Genomic DNA, 25,728 nt, shown 5'->3' with positions numbered 1-25,728 from the left:
AATACGAAAGTGCAAGGCTAGAGGTCTAGTTAAACCCATCACCATTTTTTCTTAGGAGCTTTTTCTTTTGTTTTGAGTTAGGCGGGTTATGCCTCCTTCACAGGGAAAGGTGAGCTGATGCTATAAATCGTCTCATGAAACTAATGGAAAAACCTCCTGCACATTAAAAAAAAACAAGCCAGCCAGTATCAAACTTCCTATTATCCATTCCTGGACTCACCTGGCTTCACCCTTTCCGTCAGCAATAACCTGACTGCCAGGGCTGGAATTGCTGGTGGCCCGGGAGCACAACTGGACATACATTTCGTCCTCCCACTGGTGCTGAGCGTGGGGAGAGCCAGCAAACCTTGGAGCTCGCCGGTGCTCCAGCAACAAGAGCTTCCTGAGGCGCATGGCGTCGGAAGCTGCCTGAGGAGACGAGGGTCCCGGGAAAGCCAACTCTACCTCAGTGCAAATATTTGGAAAGCCCGAGGTTTTACAGCTTATAAAATGTGGCTGCCGCCAGGGAAGTACTGGATTTGGGTTTTAGGAGCTGCAAAGCCTGACACTAAGCTGAGGGAGATCTCTGCTTCTTCCAGCAGGAGATGTCCTTGCTGCGTGAAGATGTGTTGGCCGTGTAACAGTAATGTTCCCTCCCTTAATTAGGCTCTCGGCCTCCAACCTTAGCACACAAATGAGCAAACGGATGAAAGACTGTGGAAAATGAGTTCCTGAGCTTCTTCAAATCTAACACATTTTAGCAGAAGGCTGCCTGCCTAAGCTGCCTCGATTCAAAGCAGAGACCTGATTTAAGAGGGATAGAGAGGACAGAAGGGCTGGAAAGGGGGCATTCCTCTCCATTTCATATTAACCGACCTTCTTGGGGCCTATTTTAGTGAAATTAATGTAGCTAACAATAGGACCTCTTGCTCCCAGAACAATACTAGGAGGGGGGCACAGCTTTACTTGCGATCTTGGTATCTCTTCACTCCCATGGTTAGTGCCGTGTCTGTCACAGGAAACTTCTTTCCACAAGAAGTGCCCATGAGAAGGGCACTTTGGTGATGCCCTTGGGTCAGCTTAAAGCTCCCTGTGCTGGAGGTGTTCGGAAACATCCGGAATTTTGTACCGAAGCATTTTGAATACGTATCCATTGACCTGCTGCTGCTCTGGAGAGAGAAACGTCAGCGTGCACATTCAGGGGCCGAGAGCTGCTGGCGTGCTCCAGCCCTGACACCGGCTTCTTTCGGGCCCTCAGGCAAATCACATGAGCATTGTCTGATCCCTCACCTCCGACACGGGGCACAATACCTACCACAAACAGGAGACACGGGACTCTCACATTTGTAGTTCTCTAGGCTGGTGGAAGCACGGCGGTCATCTGCTCCCAGCTGCACACACAGAGCTACACCTGGTGCCTTTGGTCCCCTGCCCACGAGCTCTGTGTCAGCGGGTGACACAGGAAAACATCCAGCGTGGTGCAAGGACTCGGAGTGACCGGATTTCCGCTGTATTCCCAGGAAGTTTGTTCAATGTTTAATACCCATCATGGGGACATGCTTACATCTCGCTTGTGTGCTGAAAACCTCCAGCTTCAGCCCCGCTTCCTCCATTTCCTTTTCCCTTTTTTTTATTAAAATCCTCCACTACACCATCAGAAATTAAACGTGGGATTCAACCTTTTCTTGGACCACATACTTACACAAGTGGAGTTACGCTGAATTTCTCAGAATCATTCACACAGCTCCTTCCCAATCTTTTTTTTTTTTTTTAAACATAAACCACCAGGATTATACACCATATTCAATACCAGCCTCATAAAGGCAGTGTGATGAAATCACACCAACTCCCTCCAGTTCTCTGATAGTCTTCTGCCCGTTCTTTCATCTCGCCTAAATATATTGCCATTCTTACATTGCTATAAGCTCCGCTCACTCTCCAGCTCCCACATAAAACACAATTGAATGCTGGAAGTTAAAAGGCAGGAAATATTCAGGCTGCGGGATGTTAATTTATTTCTCCCTGTGCCTGTAGATCATAAAATGAACACAGCTTCTAGACAACCCTTGCCTTAAAGGCTAAAATAACTGTTTATCCATATTTCTTTCCTTTTTCCTCATTTGCTGAGTCTGTGTATCTTATTTGCCCATCATTAAACACCGCTGTAAGAGCGGGCCTGTCACTTGGGCTGCCTGTAGCCGTACAGCCTCAGCTGCCTTGCAGGTACCATGAGGGGGTTTGTTACTGACCACAGCTGCTTCCACCTGCAGGCAGGAGGCTTGTCTCGAGCTCTGTCCGAGCTCACCCCTGGGGATGAGACTCAGGGCCTGGGATCTGCAGCCCAGGAGGCAAACATCTGCAGGTTTTGCGACCGAGGAAGTGGGTGAGATGATTTTGGATGGTGTCCCAGCGCGTGAAATGTGAGCTGAGCGGGGTCAGGGCCGAGGCAGTTCTTCATCCATTCTTTGAGTTCTGCTGACGTTTCCCTCCGAGGCTCAGCCTCCCCCTGGCGTTTTCTCACGTCAGCAGAACTGCCTGAACGAATTCACTTCTGCACTTCTGATTTGCAAGTTTCTGTTCTTCAACGTTTTGTCGTGTCGGTCTCTGAGTTTTACAATGAGTTCATTCTGTGTCTTGTTCAGCGTTGCAGCCAGGTGTGCGAGACACGTGTGTGTGCACACACCGAAAAATGTTCAAGGCTGCCTGAAGGACGCAGCAAAAACAACTGGAGCTGTGACATGCAGAAAGTACTGATATCGGTGTTATATACTACTTGGCTTTTCTGGGAACATAATGACAAAGAACCCTTCATTTTTGCGGCCCTCGAGTGGAGTAAGCACCATTATCCCCATTATTCACACCACGAAACTGCAGTACCAAAAGGTGAGATGATTTCCCCAGATTCACACAGCAGACATGGCTCGTGTGTTCCTGTTCACAGCACTACTTTTCCATCTAGAATGTGAAGGCTTCTCAGTGGGACTCAGAAACTTACACATCCTTACAAAATAAGTACTACGAGGGCTGGGCAGCCAAATCCCATCTCTCCTTTCAGCAGGTGAGCTCCTGAGGCGTAGATCTCCAGGTGAAGCTCCAGCCTCCGAGCCATGCCACCAGCACGGCTGGCAGGGGCACAAATGCATGGTGGGGTGGTGCGTGTTCCTTTCCGAGGATTTTAGGCAGCAGGAGCTGGGCTGTGCTCAGAAGCAACCTTGCAAGGAAGGGTTTTCCAGCCTTGTTGGCTCAGGGCTTGCTGTCCCACCTCCAGGGCTCTGATGGCTTCCTTCGGTGTGCCAGCAGCTCCAGGACAGCCTCCAGGAGGGCCCTGCCCCCTCAGGGCAGCAACAACCTCTCCGATAGGAGTCCTCGATGATTTTCTCTGTGGCTTGTTCCCTCCTAATGCAGCTCAGGAATGCCCTGGTTACCCCCACCATGCAGCATCCCAAGGCAGCAGAGGGCAGCGTTTCCTCAGCCCACGCTCAGCACAGCTGTGAGAACCCGACAAAAACATTTCCATCCCTTGAAGACGAAACGAAATCCAAAGGGCCGTGCTCTCCATCCACCTCCTGGCATCGCTGCCCGCAGAGCAGAAGCGATGACCGATTTTCGGCCTTCTGCCTGCAGCTGCGAGTGCCTTCGCCCTGGAGGTGGCGGCAGTCCCCTTCGCCACCGCACACCCCGGCCTTTGGGACACGCTCAGGGCTGCGGTGTGCAGCTCACGGGGGGCCTGAAGGCAGGGCTTAAATGGCTGGGTCATGGAAACACTCAGCTGCGGTGTCAGGGCTGGTACAGGTGACAATTCCCTGTTTCTAAATGTGGCTAACAAACACAAGAAACAGGGTGGGCACAGTCATAGGAACACGTGCTGCTACGGCACACGGGGTAAGAGAAGTGTAAACACCCACTGCAGAGCGAACAGTGGGTTAGAAGCTCTGCCAGCAGACTCTTTACATTATTATTAATAAAATTAATACCTATCATTAGTTATTAGCTCATACAGGGCACACTGCAAGCAGGGACATATGCCAGTGTACACTCTGGTTATGGTTACTGTGCCTGTGTTACGTGTATTATATTTTGCATTTTGTATTTGGATGCATTCTACCCCAATCAGCTTTCTCTCTCAATACTGGCTTCAAACATAATGCTGGGAAGAATTTGTTTGGTCCTGTATTTGTGGTGATGGATACACAAGGCGCTGTTCATCAGATCAGCAAATACTGCTTCTTATTACTGCTTCTTATCTTGTTGTGCTCACTACATCCCGGATTCTCCTCTCCATCTTCCACAGAAGTACACCAGCACACTTGTGCTTTGGGAAAGGACAATCACTTTGTTTTGACTGCCAGTCTTTTAGATTTCAGCTTTGTTTTCGCTAGTGGTTTTAACCACGTTGGCAATGGCAGGCCCGATGGTCCCAGGGGCACGAGCCTAACAGCTATGCTGAGCCAGCCCAATAATTTTCAGCCGCTGAGAGGTTTGGTCCTGCTCCCTTCCCAGGCGTGTATCCCTGCAGCTTCATCCTCTCCGTGTCTCGTGCTTACCTGACCCTGCGGGGAGCTGATTCAGCCCACTGTGTGCACAAAGGGAGCATTTTTGACCACTTCAGCGATCTGGAAGTGGCTCAGAGAGGTGCCAGGCGAGGACCAGGCACACAGAGGCAGGATCGCACAGGTGAGCCTCGGGGCGGGCAGGGGAAAGCAGTACGGCCCCTTTGGGCAGCCCTGTGTAAGACTGGCTCAGTCAACACATCCGAGCTTGTTTTCAGCACAGCTCATGGCTGTAAATCACAGGATTAACGCTCAGTGTTGCTGGCTGCTACCCGTTCACTTTTCCACAGGCAGCAAAGGCTGTGAAATGTTTATGTTTTTGTTTCACTCCCAACAGATCAGCATAATCACATCCCATAACACCGAGTGCCTTCTCCTTGGCTCCATAGAGCGAAATGGCAGAGAATACACTGCCCTACCTCGCTGACACAGCCCAGCTAGGCAGGGGACACACCAGCAGCCACGTTATTCAATCATGTTTTTATGCAACTGCGTCAGATGATGAGACCCTAAGCCAGCTCTGGAAGCCCAGCCAGTGCTGGTCCTGCAGGCGACTGTCTCCCGAGGTCTGGAAGCCAAGATTGCAAACTCTTCCTGCTCCCTAGACAGCTGCCAGGCCAGGCTCAGAATTGAAACGGAGGAAAATAGCAAATTGGTTATCAGAATGACGTGACTTTAAAATCTGATGGTTACCGCCTTCAATGAAATATTTTATTGCACTGGTAAAATTGTTGTTCCCTAAGGTCTGAGTCATTATAATTACCATTAATCTTTTGGGTTAGCAGCGGGCTTTTAAAATCCAATTCCAGGGCAAAATACAGCAGTCACCAGCTTAAAGACTTGCACAATTTTTGGTCACAGCTTAAACATTTTGAAGTAAAGCTGCTTTGCCTTTTCGAGTTGCTCAGCCTTTGCCACATACCCTCAAATGGAGAGCCCCAAAAGATGAAGTGATTTCTAATAGCAACAGAGAAAGTATGCTTTGAGTGTAAACATGATAGCCCCGCACCTGGAGCTGCTCCTCCCAAGCGCTTTGTTCAGCAGCATGTGTGTTACCTGTGTAGCGATTACTTCTCATCTGTCTCGAGCTGCCCTGGCACCGTCAGCTCTCCACCTCGACCCTGAATCACGGGCCGACCCTTGAATTTTAAGGAATGCGAGAAAGAAAGAAAAATAAAGCAGCAGTCAACTTACAACATGAGGATATAGGTACGCTGATAGCCAGAATGATCCAGGCAATGTCCATCTTGCTGAGGCAGATGGTCGCTCTGTGCTGGGGCTTGTCCCCCTCGGTGACGTGGGAGATATTTCCTTGCACCCCGGGTTTCCAGGTCCCGGCAGGAACCAGTCTGTTGAGGAAGTTCCCAGTGGCGGTGGAGCCAGCAGTGGACATGGAGCTGGACAACCTGGTGGCGGGCACCGTGGAGAGAGCGCTGCCCAGCAGGGTGGTGTCCGTCACCCGGCCCTGCTGCGGCGGGGCGCTGCCCGTGGGGTCCCCCGCTGCCGGGGAGGAGATGTTGACATCAAAGCTGGTCTGAACAGAGTGACCCGCCGCTGCTGCTGCAGTTCCAGGGCCAGCAAACAAGGGGACGTTTGTACTGAGATTCAGGGTTACCCAAGAGTTGTTTTTGCTCAGCATATCCCACACGCCGTAGCGGGTGGGTTTAAAAGGCACCGACACTGCTTCGGGGTCAGCGGACGGTCCAGCAGTTGTGGTGGCAAAATCTGCTTTCTGCACGACTCGCCCGGCCCCCTCCCCTCGCTCTGCCTCCCTAAAGCTTCCCGAGGTGTCGGGGTGGGGAGAAGGGTCTGAGGGTGTAGTTCTGGCCAGCCCCGTGCCACTGGGATCGCTGGGGGTTGCAGTCTGGGGCTGAAAGGGATGGTCTGTGAAAGGGCTCCTCAGGGTGGGGAAGGGAGAGTGCAGGGTGCTCTTTAGGTAAGGCTCCGAGGACTCTGTGAAGTTGCCTTTGAAAATCTGGAATATTTTCCCCTTGGGGCGAGTCTGTCCCGAGTAGAAGGCGCTCTGGTTGTACAAGTGCTGCGTTTCCTTCTCACCGCCCTGAGGGCCGCCGGCCGGCTCCTGGGCAGCGGACGCGTTGCTCCCCGCCAGGCCCAGGGGATGGGGAACGGCGGGGCTGGGAGCGGGCTGCGCCGTGTGGCGGCCCCGGTGGCCGGGCGTCGATCCCATGGCTGAGACAGCGGCAGCGTCCGTCGGGAGGCCCTGAGAGGAGGACACGGCGGGGGACAGGACCTGAACAGAAAACACCAGCTCTTCGGTCAGTGCCAAGATGAGTAGAACACCTGCGGGAGGGACACAGAGACAGGGTCAGGCAGCGGCAGGGATGGAGGGCTGGGTGCTTGTCTGTGCTGCTCTCCTCAGCCGAGGTCTGCATGCCCGGCAGGACTCAGCACCCTTCCCACACCCCACAGCAGCGCCGCTGGGGAATCAGGAAGAAAAATGGGGATCTGGGGGAGCCGTGGGAACAGGAGAGCTGCAGGGAATCTCTGCGGTGAAGGAGCTTGCAGGGAGGATATTTTAAAGCATCAGAGCTGCAGGTGATTCCCCCGCAGAGCTACAAAGCTTCCCGCTCTATAGGGGCAGAAACAAAAGACATTTTAATTTTTGTTTTGGCCAGGAGGCCTCCGGATGAATGGCCACATCGTGATGGGGAACCTTAGTCCGGTCGTTCTTCTGGCTGCAAAACCCCAAATTTGGCTGCCTCCAGCCTTGAATGCCATTAAGCAATCTGCTTCTGAGAGAGCAGCTGCTTAGCCCCAAGGAAAATTAGGTCAAGAAGGGATGTTTGATGAGGGACTTCCTAGCTCATGGTGCCTCCTTTACTTAGAGACTTTGGAATATCTAGCCTCTTATTCAGAGCATGAGATGGGGAAAATCCACAAATGGTAAAAATGAACATGAAAATGTAGCTATCGCAGTCATTTAAAAAAGATTTTTAAGGGCCTAACTCTACATAACACAACTTCCCCATCACACATATACAGAAGTTTGTTTGGGTCCCGTTCAGTGCTGTGGGATTTGATCCCATCAGTTTGCCTCCCTCCTCCCTCTGTAGCGTACATCATTTCATGAGGTGCCAGATCCACACCGCTGGGAACATCAATTCTCACATTTATTCGTCGTCCAGCTAATGGACGTGGGCAGCTGCAATAGCAAAAGCCTCCCCGGGATGCGGGGCTGGCTTTCTCTGAGTGTTGTTATGCCACTTTCTGCCCCGTTTGGGAATATTCATGATGGGCACCAGCAGGAAAGCGGTGGCTGGGATGGGAAAACCTTTCTGATGAGGTGCTCAGCAGGTCCTAAGGCTCTGCTGCAAGTTGCCCAGAGGCACGTGCCCTGAAGCATGTTTCTGCCAACTCAATACACGGAGCAGAAACTCACCAAAGGAGCAGTACTTACTTGTCTCACCAGGTAAGTGCCATACTTTGACCACCAAACACCATTTCTGACCCAGAACAGAGCTCTGCAACCAACAACACTCACCTCACCCTGCCCCCAGCTGCCTCTTTGCGGAGCACCCAGAAGATCTGAACCCTGACTTGACAGTGTAGCAAGAGCCACTTAAAAGCAATGCGCTTTCCAGGGCCTGGTGCTAAAATTAGCTCATAGTTTTATTCCTGAAAGAAATATCTGCCGAATATGTGATCATCTGGAATACCGCTTCCTAATTCCTAGCCTGCCACAGACAATGCGCTCCCAGCAGAACACCAGAGAGAAAAACCTCTTCTGTCCGCTGAGACGCAGCCAGGAGAGCAGCTCGTGCTGTGTGCATGAAGCGTCACTCCTGGAAATGAAAGGCAGGAGTCATCTTCGCATTTCTGGCAGCGCTTTTTCCGAGGTCAAGGTCAAAGCAGATATTCTGGTGTCCATATGGCTAATATTTCATGCCAAGGCAAGTTGCTGCTACAGAACAAATTCAAAGAGGAAAAGACGGAGATTTATTTTGGATTTGGTGTGCGTAGATGATGTTTCACAAAACTTTAGGCCTGCTGCTCTGAGCACATGTGATAAAGTGCACTGGCAGATCTTAGGAGATAGGAGATTACAGTGATCACGCTGTTACACTGCCTGCTAACATTTTGGGGTGGTCTTTGTGTAGCTACTTCCATGCCTCACACACACACAAAAGTCTCTATTGGATTAATGTTATTTTCTCCAGGATATTCTTAAGTAATAGGGAAGATGTCAGCTTTTCTGCATACCGTGCCCTGAGGTTAGCAGCCCTGATCTTTGGCTAAAAACCTAATAGCCATCTGTTCTACTTGAAATACTGATACAGGGGAAGCTTGCTGCTGCAGGGATTGATAATCTCTCCGGGGCAGCCTGTTGTGGTAGCAGGTCACCGCACGGCAGGCACGGGAAGCCAGGTACATTTAGCTGGTGCCTTCAGAGAGCTTGTAAAGCACTAATAATTATTCCAAGGAAATACTATGTCATAAGCCGTTTATTTGTCAATAAGCAATAACACCCCTGACATTTGGCTCTCTCAGGCCGTGACAGTCAGGCTGTGCTTGTCCCCTACCCTCCCTTTAGCAGTCTCTGCAGGACCATCACCGCCCCACAAGCTACAGCTCCTTAGGACATTTTTTTTTTCCTGGTTTAATGGCCCACGGTAACTCTTTCAGTGCTAATCTGTGTCCACAACTATTTAAAAAACGTTCAGCTTAGCAGATAGTTGTAAAAATAGCTGGTGCTGTATATTTAGGGAAAACCAGCTGGTAATAATGACTTCACAGTGGGCTTTGCTGGCCCTTTTAAGTAGAATTAATTGGCTTTATAATTGATCAACAGCCAACTGGAAAGCGAAAGGAAAGTTGGAATCAGTGTTTTCAGATGCTCGGCGTCACCTGTGCAGGGCCACATAAATACGTGCTGGCAGGATTTGCAGTGACCTGTTTGCCCAGAGCTCCCAATTTTGTACAACTTGAGGGTGAGCAGGTTCTTACCAAATGGGGCTCGTGTTACGGACCCCGATAGCCTCACTCTGCCTCGAATGCACCTGCATGGAAAAAAGGGCCACGGGGGGTACGGCGCCGATTGTCCCCAGCGCCTCAGCTTAGCCACAGGCAGATTAACACTGAAAGGAAAGCTTTTAGTGGCTGTAAGGTTGGCATGGCCAGGGAGATGATATACCAGCTGATAAGGCGCACAGCAGATGCTCTTGGCCAGCCCCGAGTCCATTTCTGCAGCTCTCTGCCAAAGTCCTTCTGTCCTGGCCGCCTGAGGCTCCTCGCACTGACCTCACCTCGGACGTGAGCCCGATGGGGTGAGAACTGGCAGTGCTACAGAGCGGTGGCAGTGCACTATGGCAAATAACAATTATTAATTATATTTCCAAAGGTCAGTTCACACCATTAGCTTTTTTTTTTTTTTAAAGGGCCATTTCTAAGTTATAGGAGCTCATGCTCAGAAGGGGTCACACTGGTTTGGCTTTTAAATGCTGCGTGTCAAATTCCCACTTTTGGAGTCTAAATTTATGACTACATTAAAACCATTCAACCCTAATGAGGAGGTTGATTGACCCGATGTCTGAGTGGTGTGCACCGTGTCATCTCCTGTTCTTGCACGCTGCACCAAGAATTGAATGCTAAGTACAACACGGATTAACTCAAGGCTGAAGCACAGCAGTGACAGCAGAGTGTACACAGAGGGGGCTGCTGTGCACTTAGCCATAAAAACCCTTCCTGACTACGTGGTGCAATGGTTCAAATCTCAACAGGACCTTGTTGCAGCACTTCTTCCCATTGTGTGCTCACAGGAGGAGTCCATGGTTTTGCACGTGAGAAAAATGAAGAAGCTCCTTTGCAGACAGTTTTTTTGTAAAGACTGATGTCCTCAGCAAGCCTCCTGAGAGGTGGGGGTCAGGAATATTTTTCTTTCCCAGATGATGAAATCAGAAGGGAGTCTCTACCCAAAGTCCTGCCTTTGAGAACTGTTTGGGACCTTGTCACTCTTGTTTTGAGGTAGGAGGCAGAACTGGGTCCCTCCAAATCAGAAAAACAAAGCAATTCGGGCCCCAGCAGCTCCAATTCTTTGACTGCTGTAGGTCAGGACATCAAGAGCCCCTGCTAGGAGCCGGTGTCCTGGCTTCCTGCAGGAGTTAACACCACCTGGTGCTGCAGCGGACACTTTACGGGTACTCCCCGTGCAGCTTTTCCAGATGATGGCAGACCTCGTGTGCGGCTGTGGAGCCAGCTGACGCGTTCAGCCTCCCCGCAGCACCACCGCTGAACAACACAAACTTATGTAAGTTGTGATCCAAAGCCCGTGGAAAGGTTCCCAGTGACTTTGGAGGGCTTTGGACCAAGCCCTAATTGCCAGAGACGCAGTGGAAACTTTTGAGCTGCACATTCACGTTTTCTACAGCAAACGAATTTGCACGAAGGGCTCAATCTGGCGTTTGACCCCTTCTGGCCTCTGCTACCTCGGCCCTCACGGCAAGACAAACAGAGCCACCCCGAGCGGTACTTGGCAAACGTTTCTGCTCTACAAGTCAGGAAGAGCTTTTCGTGCAGAGCCCTGCTGCTGGACTCATTATTTCAGGCTGCCGTGGGCAAAGGAAGCAAAGGGAGCTGCTCTACAAAAGGACCCATTATCCGCAGACCCAGGGCTGGGAGGCACGTGGGCAGCGTGCAGGATGCCGACGGCTCTCCGTGCTCCTCAACAGTCGAGACTTCCTAAGTGCTAGCGAGAGCAGGTTGTGCAAAGCCTGCTCGGAGCAGCAGCAGCGTTATTGTTGCAAAGCAAGCTTTCTTCCCGGCGCTCCTAACTTACCGTGTGGCTCTCAGCAAACCCAAAACATTACAGGGAGCAAAATGGATCTTTAACAGATGGGAACCGTGGAGAAAGTACGTAGTATTATTTTTGTTATGGCCATTTTCTCTGCAATCTGTCAAAGCAATGTGCTTTTCACACGCTGTGAGGAAGCCTTTGTACAAACAAAGAGTTAAGCAAATTTCATCTCCATGATTGGTGGCAGAACTGAAGGAAAAAGTAGGTTACTCTGCATAGAAAATTCCTCTTCTCTGCCTATCAGTGGCTGTCAAGCCACAACTCCCACGTATTAACTTACAAGTTATTGTCTGCTTCCTCTCCTAAGTATTAGACAGGGTGATCAACCCCAACTTCCAAACGCAGGGTGTTTGATAAAACGGAGAGAACGAGACACGCAGAGCAGCAGCTCTGTTCACAGCAACACAGCACAGCACCAGCAGAAGCTCTGGCAATCACATGGACAAACACAAATTAAGCAGCACCCACTGACACTCCCCGCGAAACAACATTGCTGTTAGCCACGGTTTTCATGTGGCAGGCAGGTCCCAGCCATTTAACAACACACAAACGTTGCAGAACACCATTAGGGCTCCTGAGATGCACTTAGATAAGAGAGAGTGAGCCTGAAAATCAGAATTCATTTCTGGTCCTGCCGTGATCCCCACAACGGGTGACACACGCAGGACGCTGCCGTGTTGTAACAGGGCAGGCAGCTCCCAGCTCCCTGCTGCTTGCACCAGGCGCTCACAGATCCTACAGGAACAGATGCTTTAGAAATGCTCTCGATCCCCTATTTATCTAAATATACACAGACCCCCGAGCTGCTGATCCTCCCGAAAAGGCTCGCTGACAACCCAGGACAACGGTGATTACCGAGGGGACGGTAACAAAAAGAAAGAGCACGGCTGTAGCTGCTTGTTCAGGGTGAGCACTTACCTGAAAATATCATTTGGACTTGTCAGCAGACATCCTCACCTGCTCACATCACACGGATTTGGAAGCTTCATCACTCAGTAGAGAAAGGAAAAACGCATCTTCCCCCCAGCGAGGCAGCGGCAGGCAGGAGTTGCTGTTATTGTTGGCACTGGTTTGGAGGAATGAGGACAGAGACAGCCCAGGCAGGCGTGTCTTGCAGGGCTGTGCAGCGAGAGGGCTCGCTCCTTTATGGAGCACCTTTGCAACTGCAGGGAAAGATCACTTACGGAGCCAGTCCCCCGCTCTGCGAGCGGATCGAAGGGCTGCTTGGTATTCCAGCTTGGTTTCCCATCAAGTCCAGATACAGTTTGTCTGACACGGGTCTATTCAGATGCCAGAGGATTGCTGGCAGTTCTCGTTTTCTGGGAACAAAACAGCAACAAGCGCCCCAGCTGCACGTCCTTGTGAGGCTGCTCCTTGCCTGTTTCGAGGCAGAGTGCCCTCCCTCCGGCGCCGCATTCAGCTTTTTGTGTGGGGATGGGTTTTACAGATCCACCTCCTGCTTCTGCACCTCCACCAGACCTTCCACTTCATTCAATTATCTCTAATGGCATTAATAATCCTGTCAGAGGAAAATATGTGGAATGAAATAGGGATGCTCTTCGCTCCTTCTCCTTCTTTGGCAGGAAAGCGCATGTTCTCTATGGTATTTTTTCATTTCTCAGTGATGAATGGGCAGTTTCTACTTCGCACCTATAAAATAAGCCCACAGATCCTGCGATTCTTAAAGCCATAATCCTGCCTCCCTTCTTCTGTTTCTTCTTTTTCTGTTTCTTCTTTTTCTGTTTCTTTTTCTGCTTCTCTCTTTCCCCTTGGCACAGCTGGGTGTCTGGAAGAACGCACAGCCCAGGAACACAAAAACGTGCCCTGTTCAGCCAACAACAAACCCCTCTAAAGGCAGGGGGAAACGTTGAGAGTGCAACAAGCTGGGGGCTGCTTGACAGCAGCGCAGGAATCCCCTAGGAGTCACAGGACAACCCCTGCTCCTCAGTCTTTGATTCAGAGCCCCTCTCATATCCAGGGGTGCTGCAACAGCCCAAGTAGTTTGTTACACAGGCTGCTCACAGAATTTGTTCCTAATATTTTGCTACAGGGAAAAGCCAGTCCCTTCTTCTCTCTCATTACACCAGGCGAGAGGATCACAAAGCAGCAGCACTGTGACGACAGGCTTGAGGTCTGGCAGAGGTAGCACCTATGGGGCCTCGGACAGTGACCCCACTGCTGATTTTAGGAGTGTAAAGTCCCTCTGAGGAAGGATATGTATATACAGGTGCGTGCATTATATCACAAGGGTATTTCACCCCTAGTTACACATACCGTGATTTCACAGCCGCAGTCATTTCACAGAGGATGTGCAAAGACAAACGACAATCATAGCTCTGCTTTGCGTTTTTGTGCTCTTGTGCTGATGTTCCTTTTCTCCCTGCCATTTGCAGCTCACTTTTCATCCTTCCTGCTTCCACTCTGAAGGTTTCTCTACATAAAGATACTCAGAGCGTTATAGGCAAAATTGCTCCTTACAAATACCAGCTTGTTTAGCAGTTTCCAGAACTCAGGGCTTATTAAGAGCTCGCTGCTGAAACAATGATTTAGCGTGAAGCTGCAGCTGGCGTAACAAGAGAACCATGCCACGTATTTTAACCTTTGCTGGAGGATTTGCCACATCTGTAAGTAGTAACTCACCACAGCTTTCTTCCCTGTGTGCTGTCAGGGATGGAAACATATGGCTCAAAACTGCAGAGACCGTCGTTTGGAATTTCAGATGAAAATTGTTCACGAGGACAGGGCCCCGTGCTTCCCCTCGTCCAAAAACACACGGAACAAACCAAAAATAATTCTGAAAGCGCACAAATGTTCCCCAGTCTGATGGCTCCCCCTTCACACAAAGCTTGTCCAGCCCCAGCTTTGCAAATGCACATCCCTTCCTTTCCACCCTTCCCTTGGCAGCAGTTTTTGTTGGCAGGATGCTGTTGCCAAGGGAGACAGAAAGGATGTGCAGCTGGCTTTTCTTCCACCTGCACTTAGTGCTGCTGATCCTATTGATGTTGCTGCAGAACCTTTGGCTTCTAAGAGACCCAGCATCAATGTCACCGGACCCTTGGAAGAGTTTTGACAATGACACAAATAGCCGCGGCCTCTGATGGAAGGCTTAAAATAGGATCTTGCCAGAGAGAGGATGTAGCTGATGTCACAGATGCTGACTCAAGCGAGGGTATCCATTTCACAAGCAGCAATAAAAAGGGAAAAAGGAGGATTCAAAGACATCTTAACGAAGGTTTCTGACAACTGTGCAAACCTCAGGTATGTAGAACTTACATGTCTAAGGTAGCACGGCTCTGGCAGGCCACTCACCCCATCCTAAAATAAGTCTCCAAGCTGCCACGGGTTGACTAGTACCCTGCAGAGACCCCTCTCTTACCATTAGCAAAGGAGGTCACAGAGGAGATGATGAGCCTTAACTCAATGTCCTGTTTCAAATGATGAAAACCGGGTGAGACCAATCCCACCCCACATCCCTCTATTAAATTACACAGCATCATCATGAAGCAAAAAGAGGACTCATTTAGGACAGTACAGGGAGAAGCAGAAGTGGTGTCTGAAAGGGTTAAACACAGCCTGTGTGTTGTGATACCTTCCAGGAGAGGAAATCCTCCTGCTTTGGACGTTCAGAACCAGTTCCTACTCCACACAGCAAGCAAGCCTCAGAGAGCAACATTTCCCTGGCACAAAGAGTGGACCGGGGCAGGGCCTGGCAGCCTTTCCATGGTAAAGCATTAGGAAGCACTTTTCTCTCCCATATGAGAGGGTAAGCGGGCGAGCACTGATTTGGCTGAGGCTCGGAGCTGCTGCCTCTCCAAGACCCAGCACGGCACCCATCAGCTGTGCCTGAGCCCTGCAAGGCACAACGTCTGCTGCCTGCTGACCTGGAGAGCGGGCAACTTCGACCCATGGCTGATCTGAAGTATTGTAACACCCTGTACAAAAGCTGTCGAGGAGGCAGAGCAGAGAGCCCCGCTCATGGATCCCCCTGCTGCAACGAAGCAGGCATTTCTTTCCCTACTTGCAAAAGCTGTGCTCAGATTCCCCAGCCGCAGGTACAGAAATGTTGATCCTGCAGTCAGAGGGGACGTTACAGTCATGCACAGGCTGACTAACTCCTACAGCCCCTTAAGGTATTTCAGTCATTTCGTCTGTTCACTGCAAGTAATTTGGATGATTTATTACTTATGGCCCCTTCAAACTCATTATTGCCTCCAAGTGCCTGGTTATCCCCGTGTTTGATCTCAAATGAGAGCTTGTAATGAGGACCTTGCACCAATTCATCCTGTGAGCATGTAACACAATTAGAAAGCAACTTGTGCATAAACTGTTACATTTTCAGGGAAAACCATTACACTGATGCGGGAAAGCTTTGCTCTGGTTTTTGACCATTGCCCGGTGTAAGGAAAACGCACACCGTGTCTCTCAGAGTGAGTAAACGACTTGCTAAGGGCCTTGTACAGTTATTCACTGCCTCAGTCGGTCATCTGGGCACCTGAGAAAAAAAACAAGTCACGATCAAGGGAGTTCGTGTTTTCAGGATGGGAGACTGGTTTTGGGGAAGAAGGGTCCTATTTGAATGTGAATAGTTCCTGGAGTGGGCCTGGGCTGTAAGCAGCAATGAGGGTTTCCATATCCAGATTTTCTCCTGTGAGCACAGCCCAAGGACGCAAAGCTACACATGAACCAGCCAGAAAGGTTGCAGTGTGATGGTCTCGTTATCTGCTGGATTATACAGGGCTAGCGAGGCCTCCGGAGTGCATGTGAGGCTGCTAGGGAAAGAAGTGAGCTGTTATCCTTCGTCGCTGTTCATCCTTCCTAAAGACCAGCGACAGCTTTCTCTTGGCTTTTGGAACTAAACTTTGCATTTTCTTTTAGCTGTTGGGAGCTGAACCGGGCTTCAGCCGAGGCTGATTTTGGAATAACTGGGGTCTGTGTCATGGCCCACCTCCACAGAGCCGCACGGCTGCTCTGTGAGGAGGGCTGCTGATGGCCCGGGGCTGCTGGTGAAGCCCCTTCCCTCCAGCACTGCACGGAGATGCTTACCTGAGCCTCAAGAGTGCCAGGGGCACGAGCGTCAGCGTTAGGATATACCAAGATAAAAAGGAAAGGATAGAATTCCATTCTTGAAAATATCAGCTGCTCACTGCAGAGATCAAGGAAGGTTTTATTTTTTTTTTGCTCCATTAGGTGAACAGCAAGACTGCACAGGTATTGAGATAGGGATTTTTCTTCCCAACCTTTGAAGCTAGGTATTGGACTGGAAGGAACGATGGTCCAAGTCAGAGTAGTAAATCTTATGTTCCTACATAAGTAAGGTCACAGCAGCTGCTGGATATAATTTCTGCTAACAAGAGCAGGACTCTGCTGCTTGTATTTCACTCGGTGTTATTGCTCCTGCGTTAGATTCAGTAGGTGGAAATAGTCAACATCATGCACAAGGAACATAAAGAGATACGGTGATACAGTGAACTGGATTAGTTGGGAATTCAGCTGGAAACACACATCAAGTCAGGACGAGGACCTCACTGTTAAAAATATGCTCTATCAATTAGCAGTTCGTTCATTTCTGCAATTGTATTTCCTATTCAGCATGAGTAATGCTGCACAATGAAGTGCAATGTTCCACCTTTTGGTGTGGATGGCCGCTTTTTGCATGCACACTGGCAATTTTTTTAAATTCCACTGCTGTTATCATGTACAGCTTCCGAAAGTTACTCTGAACGTGTACTGCCTTGCCTTTTCTCTGCAACACGCACATGTCCACAAGGCAGTCTGCAGTCAGAAGGGGTACAGACGAAGACTTTACAAACACCTAAATCAGCAAATCAACTAAAGTCACTTATTTTGATGTTATTTTCCGTATTTAGAGGGATACTCACATGAAATGTGTATTTAAGAGATGATAAGTCCAAAGATGATAATTAAGTCCAAAGCTTTAAACATGAAAGCTTTTCCTTGAGCTTTTGTTTAAGTGTTCAGAGTGGACTCAGGTCACTGGAGCTTCAGTGTGACTGCCTCAGCGTGACGGGCAGCTACTCTCACGTGTGCTTCTCTGTGCCAACAACATGAACTGTTGTTTAGATGTTAGTAATAACAGCAGGCATGAACAGCATTATCCCCGTAATACTTTATAAGCCATCTATTCTATTTGTTTTTCTTTTCTTTCTGGTTAAACCTGCCTCTGTTTGTATGCAGGACAGAATCTACTGCCCCCACTCCTGAAATGTCACCACCTCCACGCTCAGCTTTATTCTGGAAGGAAATTGGGCTGACAACCCTAACAACTTCTGATTATTCACACAACAGCCCTTGTGAAGAGATTAAAGGCACCAGCTTTTCCGTGCTGCCCTGTCAGCACACAGCCCGCAGGGATCTTCTCTGGATGTGAAAGTTAGCTCAGCCTCGCTGTCTGTTCAGCCTTGACTTCTGCTTCATTAACACCCGTTTTGCTGTCGGTGATACCACGCGGACATCCCACCTCTCCCCGTCCCCCTGTGCTGACTGCTGTGCTCCCGGTAGAAGGAGCAGAAATTGATTTATTATTATTTTTTTCTGGTACGAGTGCAGGAATGCCAGCCATGTAATGGGAGGATTCAGTGTGAGGTGGTTTCTGTGCTTACCTCAGTGGTACCTCATGTTTCCGCCAGTTACAATGCTCTGACGCAGGCTTTCCTTTGCTTTGGACTTAATTTATTAATACACAAAGCATAACCTTGGAAGTGGGGCACAGCAGAGCCAGCGACACGTTACGAACTTTCTGCTCGGGCGTTCTGCATGAGCTACAATTAAACATCACTCATCAACAGACACGTGCAGGAGGAGCTGAGTGGCAGTCAGATGTTGCATGCCCACAAAATGCAATGATAATACTGACATAAGTGTCTTGTTGCCACACTTCGCACTTATTACATTTTCCCTTTCCTCCCTCTCTTTTAAAGCATCCTCAGCTGTCATTGTATCGGAGCAGTGAAATTATTCCCACAGCAAAGTGCAATGTAGGGAAGCAATCCTGTTTGGAGGCAGAGCACTACGTGTGGCGTATCTGCACTCCAGCTGCAGGAGAGCATTAGTCTTTGCATTAACATTAACTACTGCGGCTGAGCGAATATATTAGCAGCAGCCCTCGTAAAGGTCAGGACACGGAGAAGAAGGAATATCAAGAAGCATTATACAGAGGACATAATTTTCAGGTAAAGTGCTGAGTTTCAGCCCCATTCAATAGGAGTTGAAAGGACTGGATGGATATAAATAAAGGCAGGCTTGCTTGAGGGACCAATTACAGGGCCATCGATAGCAGTGTCAGGAAAAGTCCACCGGGAAAACCATGGCTTCTGCTACGCTGGTGTAAATCCAGGACAACTGCACTGCAATTAGTCAAATTATTCGGCATATAAATGACTCCAAGAGGAGAACACAGGAAAAACTAAAGGAACCAGAGGAAATAAAACACAGCTGGCAGCCAAAGACCAGTGTCGCCAAATGAGAAATAAGGAACTACCTGAAGACAAACAGCAATTAATAACTGGAACAAGCAGGCAAAGGAGCAAGAGGATTATCTTTTGTTCTCTTCAAGTTTGGGTGCTGGTGGCCACAGGTTGTGCTGAGCTTTCAGGCTGGCTCAGCACAACCACGGTTTGGCTGTTTCATTTCCCCCCTTTACCTGGTTTGTTGGAAATTAGTGTTTCAGTCAAAAAGGGGATTTAAATAAGTCTCAAGTACCTTTCATACCAAAAAATCTGGAAAACAGCTGCTTGGCCCAGGGTTATTCACAAAGAGCAAGTCACATATAGCAGCTAGAACCAAGTTATCTGGCATGAAGCAAGGCCAGATGCTGAAACACATACGGTGACAAGAAATCTGCGTATCTCAGCCTGAAGTTTTGGGTTGGTGCGGTCAGAATCCAGCCGCTCATTTTGGACACAGCCTCAGCAAGGTGTCTGAGCAGGAGATGCCTCCCCCTGACTTCAGTGGAATTGCTCGCTCGCTGGAGGTTGTCACACACGATTAATACTTCTCTGAGCTGGGACCGGGGTGGGAGCAGGCAGATAAAGCAGGGGGAGCACCAAAATAAACGTGCAGCTATGCTGTCACAGGCAGAAACCACAGGTTTGTGCGGGGACGTACAGCGTGCTGCTCTTTATGTAGATGCATTGCTCTCCTCTTCTGCTGCGCTTATTTACTGTATATTTATTCACAAGTGTCCCTGCTGGGAGCTGTTCCTGCATGCTCATTCACTGTCAATTACATTCCCAGAAACACAGCAGCACCTACAGCAACGTTTCCATTGCGTTACAGCCGTTTCCTTAAGATGACCTTGGGTCTGAGATATTTATCAGCAGGGAAATAAAACAAAAAGACTGAAAAAAAAAAAAAAAGACAGCAACAGTTTGCAATAATTTGTTTGTGAAGGTGGCACGATCTGAGCTTACAAATTACAGGCAAACATTTTGTATTTGCTATGGCAGTATTAAAGCTTCTCTTTCTAAGAGCTCCACGTCAAGTTATGCCTCTGTCTAAATTAATGCTTCCAATTAGTCCTGTTTTATTGTGCATCCATCACAGGAGGTTCACTGTTAGGGCTTTGAACAATCCAAATCCATATACTGGTAATTATGAAAAAATACATTTAGCAAGACACAAATGTTTCATATTTATCAGCAGTGCCTTGGGCCCTTTACATTTTTTTCCTGACATATTTTTAATTTCTGCAGCCAGATTAATCTTTGGGTTTAGTAAATAACTGCAGTCAAAGGCTGTATTACTCTTTGTACTAGGTTCGGGCTTGGCTACTTGCTTTTTTCCATCATGCCTCTTGAAAAATCATTGAGCTTCCATGCATATGTCAAAGGCAGCAGCTGAGTTTCCAAGCTACGTGGCACACACCATGTAGGGGAAAAAAAAAAGAAGACAGACTTATTCCTTGAATTTGCATCATATTACCTAACTTATCCAGCGCTGTTTCCAAACTTTCCTTTTATATGTAAAATCTTTGGCGCGTGTTAAAAATGTATGTGGGATAGCTTAGAAAGGGCTGAAAAGATGGTAAAGGGATTGAATGTACTTACGGCAATGACCAAAATTATGGTTCCATAACAAGCCTGAGGCTTTCAAGAGACACATAACTGTCACAATAATTATTTAATTGGGCTAAAACTTTCCAGGTTTGGAGTCAGTCCAGATGTGATATTTCTAGAAGGCAGAGGGGGAAGGAGCAGTGTAAGCAGCCCTGAACTGAAGCAGAGAAAGTGCTTATCCTCTGCTTGCTCACCGGGCTCTGAGGAGCAGCTGAGCAGAAACACTCGGTGCTGGAGCAGCCACTTCTGCAGAGCAGGACTGACAGGTGGAGACAACGACAGCAGCTCGCAGGAGTTATTTAAAAAAAATGGTATCTGTAAACAAAATAAATACCTGTGTTTTTAAAAATGAAAGACTATGAGGGATTGTTTGAAACCACAAGTGACGCCAAGATTTAATCTGAGCTTTTGGCTGATTCCTCATTGCCCCGTCACCTATGGAGCGGCTCTGGAGGCACAGGGAGAGTGCAGCATCCTTCATCAAGACCCCTCTGATACAAAAACATGTAGCTCTGAGCTACCTTAACCACTCTGTCTCACCGTCTATCCCAGACCTTGACGCAAGTGTGTGACAGGGACACGAACAAAAGGGAACGGGTGTAGCTGGAAAGCCAAGCCTCCGGGTTCCTGGAATGGCCCGAGGAGACACTGAGTCACTTTGCTGGGAGCTGCCCTGCTTCATTTCTGCTTGAAAGGGAAATGTTTTAATTCGTGATCCTTTGATGGCTCCGGAACAACAATGTCCTGGAGAGGAAGTAAGAGTATCTCAAGTGCTGGGGTACGCTCAGTGCACTCGGCAGCAGGGTTTTCCTGCTTGCTACCATGCCTGGGAGAAGGACCAAGTGGAGATCTTAGCAGGGATGTAACCAGCAGGTTTTGGGGTGAGCAGGCCTCCTCTGGCCCATTGTTTTGGATTTCTAGCCCAGGCAACACACACACTCAACCATCTTATACACGGTTTAAAGCAACAGGCCAGATCCTCAGCTCACGTGAGTCATTTGGCCCTAGTGAAACCCAAAAAGCGCAGACAACATGGAGCCATCCCAGGGCTGGCTCTGTACCTGGAAAGCTGCAAGGCCAAGAGCATTTCATTGCTGGATGACATTTTTACAACTCACTCAAAGCCAGAAGTGCAGAGCAACCCCTCCAAAGCTCCAGCCCAGTGACTGCAGCACAGCTCATTAACAGCATCACGTCAAAACGTGCTTCTCCCTACACCTCCCTCCTCAGACAGAGCTGTTGAGATACCAGCCTTAAACAAACACACTGATTACAGGGAGAAGGAGGAAAGGGAGGAGAGAAGGGGAAGGGAGAAACTGAATAATATTTTTAGATGTTAGGACAAAATAACCAATTGTGATCTCCATTTAAAAAAAGAAAAAGAATCACCCTTTCATTCACAGGAATGAATGTGCTCAAGTTCAACCTCCACAGAATAAGAGTTGCTGATGGCGAATATGCAAATCCCATTCTTAACAAATGCCTGACGGTGTACATTTACATTTCTTTCAGTGATGTGTGTATGATTATGCTGAGGAGTCTTCTTGTCCAAAGCAATCTCTGGATTGACAATCCATCCCTTCTGTGTACCCACAGGCACAGGCAGGCCGTAACAGCAGCTGGGGGGAACGAGGCTGGGCTTATCCATGTTATTTTTATCAACACAAATACATATATTTAGTGCTTGAGTTTTGTTCATCTTTTATCAATAAACAGATTAGAAAAAAATCAGTCTTTTATAGTTTAGATCTAGGCCACTCTTCCAGTAAGCACATCAAAGTCTTTATTTTGTCTGAAGTTAGAGAAAACTAACAACCCCTGCCCAAGAAAGACCCATGAATCAGGTGGAGCACACTGAGGTGGTCTGAAATGTCCACACAGGATGTTCTCCATTGGGACAGAAGATATAAACCCAGACTTGCAAGATTCCCTGGTAGTCTCTGTTACAGACCCCAGGCAAAACTGCCTCACAGGATGCATTATCATCTTGACACATGGCACAATCTCATACCGAGTGTGCAGGGCACACAGCTTAGGAAGATAAAACATTTAAAAGGATGACTGCTCATACAACGTGGAGCTGCAATCATATTTGCTTAAATCTAAATGTATGTCATGGTGACTGAGGCTCAGCTCGGCCGTAAGGACTGAGTGCTGTGACCAGCTCACTAGGGGTAAAATAATCTTGAAAATGGGTGAGACCGAACTGATGCACCAGCCTTAGCTAAACCCTGCCGTGGGCCCAAGCAGAGAATTGCTTCCAGGGATGTCAGGGAATGGTTGGGCCATTTGGGGAGGCTTCTTGTGATGGCATTTCCGAACTGCTGTTCATCTGCAGTTTGCCTGATACGGCACGTGACAATCCGCTAACGGGCAGGCACTGGAAAAATCCACGTTCTATAAATATGCTATAGATAAAAGAGGTTTTAACACTTTTATTTCCTTAACCATTAACAGCTCATGGTGACTTTTCTTGGACCAAACAGCTCATCTCAGGATGAAGGGGCACATTACTGAAGGGCCCCTTTGGTGGCATTTTGTATATTTTTATTCAAGGCCTCATTATGACAGAAACAGCAATAAGCCCCTAACGAAAACCCCAAACTGAAGGCTGGCTGAAACCCACACTCATCCCACAACGTTTTAATAAGATAAAATAAATAAACCTGACTGATCCCACAGCATTTTAATAAGATATAATCTACACTTGTGTTCTGCATTTCTAAAGAAATGGAAGTTATTCCCTAGTATGTTCTTCTCCTGTCACTAACACGTAAAGTCGAAGCCCAAAACTGACACAAATGCCAGCATTAACTCTGTAGTTACTGCTCATTAGCATGGGAAAGATCATCAGAGAGATCTCTGCAGACAGCAGTCTTAGAGTGTTGACTGTGAGGAAGGAAAGGAAGAAGGAAGGACAGAGGAGAGGCTCTAAGGGAGGAGGGAGAAAGACAGAGAAAAGGAAAAAGGGAACGGGGGAAAGTAAAACTGGAAAATGGTGCAGCTTGCATGTTTTCTTACTGAGTGATACTGGATATGAGAAATATGTCCAGAATAAATAATTTTATCTGCAAAGGTTCTATTTCAGTTCATTTCACAAACCTCGTGTTGACATGGCAGAGATATTTGCTCCATGCTGCATGCACATTATTTATACCTCAACCCATGGATTGGCATCAGGGCTGGAATTGGGCCTTTCATGCAGAATAAATCTGACATCCTTCCTTTCGACCTCTGCTTAGCATTCGAGGAAAAAAACAAATTTCTTTATGAATATGTACACGTGCCAAGATGAATCTGCCCTCAGACTGGCATTTCAGGGGGGCCGCGCTGCTGTAATTCAAAGCAAAATTTGGCCTTCGACTCTAATTGCTCCCAACTCCAGAAATATTGAATTGATTTTCTTCAGACACGAACTGTTTTCTCCTTCATCACTGAGGTCTATAAAACAAGCTGAGCTCAAATTTCCTAGCGTCAGCTGTTCTTGAGTTATGAGGGCAGAGGAGCTGCAACCGGAACAAATAGGAATGGCCGGGCTCTCTTCACACCCACCCGTCATAAAAACAGCCGAGCTGATTTTGCTGAGAGTTCTCAAAATATTCACCTTTAGGCTGATGCCAAACCTGAAAAGCATGCTGGCCCCTCCGAGGAACTTGCTTGAGAAAATCAGGAGCGCCTGAAAAATGGAGGCAAGCCTGGAAACAGAAATTGAGCTTAAGCTGTAATAGTGTTTTGCTTTCACAGGACTAATTAACATTTCCCAATTCTTGGTCATAAATCAGCTTTGTAAGAGCCTACGTGTTCCTGAGTGGCCTGTGGCTTTCCTCTTTCCTAGAAGAGACATTTTTGCTCTTAGCATCAGATAATCATAGGTTGTTTAGGGCAATTTTAATCTGTTTCTTATGTCTGGCAGACAGGAACCCTGCCACAGTGACTACTGGGAGCATCTGCAAGACTTCATCCAGATCCTCGCTCTCGCCAGCTCCGGGAACCTCATCTTTCAAGTTCAGCCTCGCAGCCAGAACTACACAAGCTGCTAGCAAAGCCTGCCCAGTACTTTTATCATCACCCAACGTATCTGTGGCTTTCACATCGAGACATGTCGATAGGATCAGGGGCTCTCACTGCGTTAGGCACTGCAGGGACATCGCGGTCATGCTGACTTGCCAGTTCATCCGTTCTCCAACAAACACTCAAGCTCATGCTCATCTTCTGCTGCACTGGTAAGAGCAAAACAGATTTAATAAAATTTGAACCAGTGGGAACAAAAACCCCAGGTCCATCTGCTCATAATGGGGGATGTTGCTTCAAGAAGAAATTTAAGTTTGGTGCCTAAAAAACCAACTTGCTTGGTTGCACAAATGACACACAGATTAGCAAGAAAAACTGTTTCAGTTCGAGATGTCCCTTTCGGAATAAAAAATATCTGCACTTGAAAACCTTTTGACCAGCCTACTGGCATGCACGTCCTTAGCCAAAGACTGATTGTGAGACACCACGCACACATCATTTCACGTCACTCCCCAGGACAGGGAATCTCTCGTACAACTTGTAGCCACCGAAGAGATCACGTGGAGCCACCACGTGAAGACCTGTTATCATGCAGTTGTTGTGCTGTCAAAAGCTGCAACCACTCACTGCTCTAGTGAGCCATGGTTTGCTCCTGTTCAAGCTTTTGCTGGCAGATTTGGAAGTACTGAGACAGAAGCACCCATATCCAGATCACCCAAAAGAAGGGATGCCTGGGTGCAGAAACACTGGTTTTGGGCAACCAAGGGCAAGCACTTGGGCAGAAGATAGCAAGTTCTCAAGGACCCAGGTGTCTCCTCTGTCATTTCTGCTTTATGCTTCTGAACTAGAAGTCCTGCACAGTCCCCCCGTGCTACCAGGAATCCCTGTCAGGTTCATTCTTGCACCGATGCTCTGAAGATGATCGGGACATAGCGAGACATGAGGGGAGCAGCATCGGCCTTTCCACGAGGCACCCGCATTGCTCTGAAGTCGTGGGGGTTGCAGAAGCAGAGCCGAGAGCAGATTCTGACCCTTTATCTTCTGTCTGGTTTGAGAAATGAACTGCAATAGCAAAGCTGTTCCTGTTTGGAAATGGGTTACAGGGTATGCATATTTATGGGGCTTTGCTCCCCAAGGTGCACGCATTCGACTCCCATTTAGCGAATGTGCTTAATGTGGGAATGCTGAGAGGTGGAGAGACAAATTAAGAGGAGGTTTACCACTCAGATCTTCAGCAAGCATATAGCAGTCTTACTTAAAAATAATAGAATAATGGCATTTATAAAGTATCTGCACCACAGCA

At 48.4% G+C, this 25,728-nt stretch overlaps 1 protein-coding gene across 5 annotated transcripts in view; it reads right to left on the bottom strand.

Moving 5' to 3' along the window:
* TMEM108 (transmembrane protein 108) overlaps window positions 1-25,728 on the bottom strand; it is a 145,840-nt gene that overhangs the window by 2,551 nt on the left and 117,561 nt on the right. For 4 of the 5 annotated variants that reach the window (XM_068674560.1, XM_068674562.1, XM_068674561.1 and 1 more), the window contains one exon: window positions 5,724-6,830. In XM_068674560.1, the coding sequence (XP_068530661.1) occupies window positions 5,724-6,830 (1,107 nt within the window). Of the gene's footprint in view, window positions 1-5,723; window positions 6,831-12,258; window positions 15,089-25,728 lie in introns of those variants that run through there. The other variant, XM_068674564.1, reaches the window with a different exon arrangement.

This window comes from Anas acuta, chromosome 2 (assembly GCF_963932015.1).
Source record: "Anas acuta chromosome 2, bAnaAcu1.1, whole genome shotgun sequence".
Taxonomy (NCBI): Eukaryota; Metazoa; Chordata; class Aves; order Anseriformes; family Anatidae; genus Anas; species Anas acuta.
Note: the sequence above shows the minus strand (reverse complement) of the source record. Positions and strands in the feature narration are given on the sequence as shown.